The 5,356-nt window shown below is 50.7% G+C and overlaps 1 protein-coding gene across 1 annotated transcript; it reads right to left on the bottom strand.

The window, feature by feature from the left end:
• Positions 1–4,272: 4,272 nt before the first annotated feature.
• Positions 4,273–5,148, bottom strand: OTUD6A (OTU deubiquitinase 6A). Its single transcript, XM_045994521.1, has one exon. The coding sequence runs from the start codon at positions 5,146–5,148 to the stop codon at positions 4,273–4,275; it is 876 nt and encodes a 291-aa protein (XP_045850477.1).
• Positions 5,149–5,356: the final 208 nt, after the last annotated feature.

Genomic DNA, 5,356 nt, shown 5'->3' with positions numbered 1-5,356 from the left:
CTCCCTCCAGCCAGGCTCTCTTTACTGAGGGACCTACATCCTCCCCAACCCCAGGCTCATCTTCCCAGTAAGGCCTCCTTCTTCAGCCAAGTCCCTTCTCTGGCTTCTTCCCCCTCCACCAAACGTCCTCTCCTTCCTGTTCCTATGCCCTCCTCCTCAGCTAGGTCCCTTTCCTCAACCACATGTCCTCCCTCAGCCAGGACCTCTGTCAAGGCCCATGCCTTCAGCTTCTTCACCTGCTAGCTCCCCTCTCCGGGCTAGGTCTCTTAACCTATTATGCCATGCCCAGTTTATGTCCTTCATGGCATCCAAACCTCTCCTACCCCCATGTTCCTTTCCTAGCCTGGGTGTTCCTCGCCCTGCAGACCTGACTCCCCTTCCCTCCCGGGCCCTATTCCCCTGCTACAGCCCCTCCCTGGTCAGGCCACCTTTCCCTGCTGCGGTATGTTCACACCCAGTGGCCCCATTCCAGCCAGTCTCCCAACCTCAGCTGGTGCCACTGGATCATGCCTGTGCTCCCTTTGCAAGATGGGCACGTTCCCACATCTAGGTCCCTTCCCCACCCAGCCTGTGTCCTCCGCAGCTGATGCCTACTTTCCCAGCCAGATTTCTTTCCCTGGCTAGGTGCCCTTCCCCAGGCTTCTCGCCCCCACCCCCACTTTTAACAGTCAAGAACTCCTTTCTCATCCTTTCCCCTCTAATTCAACTAGGCTTCCTTCCCTTGACCAGCCAATTCCTCCCCTACCCCATTATCCCCTTCCTAGCCAGACCTATTTCCCCGCACTGTGCCCCAGTCCAAAGCCGGGTTCTCTTGCCTGCTCTCATGTCCCTCTTCTCTGCCCATTCCCTCTTCCCCAAGATATTCCACCTTGCCCTGCCAGGCCTACTCTCCAGATAAGCTTGCTTTCCCTGCCTGGCCCCATTTGCCCACCTAAGCCTCTATCCCCAGGCCGCCTTTCCCAGCTAGCACCGTAGCGCCTGTAGTCGGCACCTCCCAGACATCTCCCCAGTCCTAGCCAGGCTCCCTTCTCCTGCTGTGACTGCTTCCACACCCTATGGCCCTTCTCCAGCCTGTGCCTCCTGCTTACCTAAACCCCCTTCTCTGTCTACCCACTATGCTGCCCCTACCCTTTCAGGGGCAGGTCCCTTTTCCCTTCCTAAGTTGTGTCCTAAACCCAGCCTGGGCCCCTTCTCCAGGTTTGTGCAATTTTCTAAGTCTGGTGGCTCCTCTACCAGCCTGGATCCCTCCTCCATCTAGTCAACCCCTGATTAGACCATATTTCCCAGTCAATGTCTCTTTACCCAGGAAGGCCCCTTCTCCTTCCAGAACCCTTTCCCAGGCAAGTGTCCCTCCCCTGGATGGGCATCCTGGCCCATCTATTTCCCCATTTAACAACCAAGGATCCTTTTACCATCCAGTGTACCCTTCAGCTAGACCTCTGCTCCAATGAGTAGCCCCTTTGCCAGTCTGTTCCTCCTTCAATGTCTCAGTCCCCAGCTAGCCTCCTTTCCAGTCTTATTTGAGCCCCCTACCTCGATCCCTTGCCCAGAAACTAGTGACCTAGTTCCCAGTCAGCTTCCCTTCCCCTCCCTATAAAACCCACCCCAGCTGGGGCCACCTGCTACCAGAAGCCCTTCACCAGCCTCTGCTCCCGTCCCCAGCCTGGACCACTTCCCTTGCCAGGAATCCTCCTGCAGCCAGGCCCTCTTTTCCAGCTTGTGAACCCCTCTCCATCAAGGTCTCCTACCCTAGCCACGTACCCTCCCCCCACCCAATGCAGCTCACTCCAATAGAGTACCCTTCTCATTTCTAGAGGCTTTCACCAACCTTTGCCCATGTCCCCAGTCAGGCCTCCTTTGCTCACCTGTGTGCTATACCCACTGCAGTTCCCCTCCTCTACCCAGGGGACCTTTACTGCTTATGCCCTGTTCATCAGCTTAGTCCCCTTCCCCGGCCTGTGCCACTTTCCCCTGCCATGTTCCGTTCTTCCTTCTAGGCTGAACCCATCCCCACCTTTCACCCTCCTTTCCAGACAGACACCCTTCTATATATTATGCCTTTCTTCTGGGCCTTGTCTCTTTTCCCCAGTCAGTTCTTTCAGTCCTATAAAAGGCCTTCTTCTTACATTGCACCCAATCCCTGGTTTCCTCAGGGGCCTTTTTGTCTTAGTCCGCTGGCCATCTGAAGCTTATCTGACACATATTTACACAGGTTAGCTATCTGCCAGGGTTTCCCGCTTTGCATATTGGGAACACCCTCCCACCTCCACCCCCCCCCCAAAAAAAAGAAACATTGGCATTTTTTTCCATTCTGCAATGTAGTGCTGGACTCACTGAATTACTGGAAGTGGGAGTTCTTTTTCATGCATAGCAATGAGAACATCCTAAAACCAAACAATTTCAGGATGTTTTTCACAGAGTGAAACATCAACTTGGACAGTCTCTAGATAAAGTTCCTCCCTAAATCCTTTCTTGGGAAACACTCCTCTCCAGGCTGCCACCAGGCCAGTCCTCCTCCCCAAAGCCTTAACTGGTCCCCAATTCCTCTTCCTAAACCTCCAGGATTCCTTTGCTGAAGCAGATCCTGGGATACAAAGTTTGTACAAACTAAGGTACACAAAAACAGAGAACCAGGTATTTTTAAAACTTTTATTTTAAAAACAAGTTGCGTAATATTTTTTTAAAAGTTTGAAATTATATATTTTGTTTTAGAACATTTGGTGTGTACATTGGATTTTTTTAATGAATTTAAGTAATCTCACTGAAACACAGGCTCTAAAGATTTAACAAATTTTAAATTGTTTATTGCAAATCATTTCATTTTTACTAATCTACTGGCAAGATATCTCATAATATCTTGATATTATGAGATATATCTCATAATATATCTCATAATAACTCAAGATATCAATAAGTCTGTACTATCAACAAAAGTAGATTGCTCACTTTTTTTTTTCCTTATGCCAGTTGTAGATACAACAAAATGGATCAACTATTTTTAGGTCTTAAAATCTTTCAAAGTAGGATCTTCCTATCTCTAAAATCTAAATCTAAATCTAAAATCTAAAATCTAAATCTAAAAAATCTAAAATCTTTCTATCTCTAGGACTTAAGGAAAATAGGCTAGGTTCAGATATTTCACACTTTATACCACTTGTAGATGCAACAAACTGGATCAACTGCTTGAATAAAGTTGTACCCTTTCATGTCTCACAGTGAAGAAAACTTACTAGTTCGCGTCTCACCCTAACAGAAAGTTAGGCTGCCTATTAGTGTGTCTCTTTTTGCTTCCTACCAGTTGTGAACAAAATGAAATGAATCAACTACTCGAATAAAGTCATAGCTCTTCCTAACTTTAATAAAGGAAATTAACTTGAGATCTTTCACATCTCAGAGCGAACCTTACCTATCAGTTTTTGTAAATTTAATTTCTATATTTAGCTCGTACATTTAATTTCTGAGTTTAACAAACGCTCTTTGTAGACTTTAGCAAATCCTAAATAAGTAAAATTCATGGCCTACCACACAAATTTGTATGAAAAACTAAAACTAAATACTAGAGAACTATTGTTCATAACTTGAGACATCTCCGGAATAGCCATCTGAAGCAAAAAGCATCCCCTGCCCCCTGCAAAGAGTGCACAATACATTTGTTCCCAAAGAATAAGAGAAAGGCATTCACAAAGCATTGGGATCACAAAAACTCCAACTTTATCTAATATCCAATGTATTTATAGGGACAATCCGAAGATTCCGAGCAAAACTAATTTCTCCCCAGTTAAGAATGCATCAAACCCAGTTTCCATTTTGATCTCAAAGGCATGTGCGGCGCGACCAATTCTCATCAGCGAGGGAGGCAAAGACCTTTTAGGGCAAGACGCGGTGAAAATTTGGCCAACTTCCTCTCCTCAGATAGTACAGTACAGATCTTTCTCTGGTCCTGAGTGTTCCCCGCGCCCACCGCCAGCCCCCAAAGCAATGAATGAGTGAGAGAAGAGGATAGAACCGCCAGGTAGGAGAGCGCGGGCGTGCGTGGGGGTGGGCAGAGAAGCGTTGGGGTTGGGGGGTACGCCTTTCAAGTAAAACAAAGCAAGAACCCCCCCCCCCCCCCGAGAAAACCGAAGGGGGAAAACACACACACACACACACACACACAAACACAAACAAACAAACAAACAAAACGGAGCCTACTGAGGAGGCGCGGCGGCGGCTTCGGCTCCAGTGCCGGCGGCGGCAGCAATGGCGACGACAACGACGACAACAGCGGCCGGCCTAGAAAAGCCGCGGGGCCGCGCCCCCGACGGCGCCGGCCTCGAGCGGCCTCACCGAGTTGTAGTGCTCCCCGAGGTTGCAAGCGTAGCGCAGGTAGACGAGGGTGAGCGGCTTCCGGGTGTACTCCCCCCCGATGACGATAGCGGGCGAATCAGCCTGGATCACCTCGATGGGCGTCTGCAGGACGTGTGACAGGGCCCTCAGCTCGAGCTGGCCTCCCCACGACGGGCTGCGCACGATGTCTTCGCAGTAGCTCAAGAAGTCTTCGCGGCTGTAGGCGTTGCCGGTGTCCGGGTCGCTGAAGAAGGGCAGGAAGTCGTCCACGTGCTTGCGCATGTAATCGGCGGTGCGTTTCCGCAGGCTCTCTACCGTCACGGAGAACACCAGCTGGTCTTGGATGGCGCGATACATGCAGTGGCCATCGGCCGGGATATCCTTCAGCTCCAGATTCTTGCACCGTAGGATGGTGGCGAGCTTCTCCTCCTCATCGCGGCGGAAGCTAGCCAGGTGCTCCATCTCGGCCTCAGTGATCCTCTCCTGGCGCTCTCTCTCGAGAGCCGCCCTTCTTTCGCGCCTTCTCTGGGCCCGGGACTGCCGCGGAGGCTGGTTCTCAAGATCCATCTTGGCGAGATCTTCCGTGACAGAGTCGAGGTTGCCGTTATCAGGAAAGCTCTCTCGGAACTTCTCCAGCTCCTGCTGGTGCTTCTGCTCCATCTCTGCCTCAAGGCGGGCCACGTCTAGGAGCAACTGCTTTCTTCTCTTTTTGTCGCTCTTGGGGACCGAGTTCTTCATGACCTGGATGCGGGCCTGCAGCTCCTTTTTCTCACGTTGGTGGCGTCGTATTATCCGCTGTTGCTCACTCTGAGAATCTTCCATGATGTTTACCGGCAGGTGAGGATCGAAGATGGGTGGCAGTTGAAGTACGGGCTATGGTTCTGACTAACAACACAAACCCCACAACACGCCGTGGGTCCTCGGCCTCCCCTCGCCGCCGCTGCACTTGACTCACGTCACCAAGTGGTCGCTCTCACCCTATTCACGGCCCTCTGCCATTGGCCACTGGCTTTAGTGGTTACGCCCCCTA

This window comes from Meles meles, chromosome X (assembly GCF_922984935.1).
Source record: "Meles meles chromosome X, mMelMel3.1 paternal haplotype, whole genome shotgun sequence".
In the NCBI taxonomy this organism is placed as follows: Eukaryota; Metazoa; Chordata; class Mammalia; order Carnivora; family Mustelidae; genus Meles; species Meles meles.
Note: the sequence above shows the minus strand (reverse complement) of the source record. Positions and strands in the feature narration are given on the sequence as shown.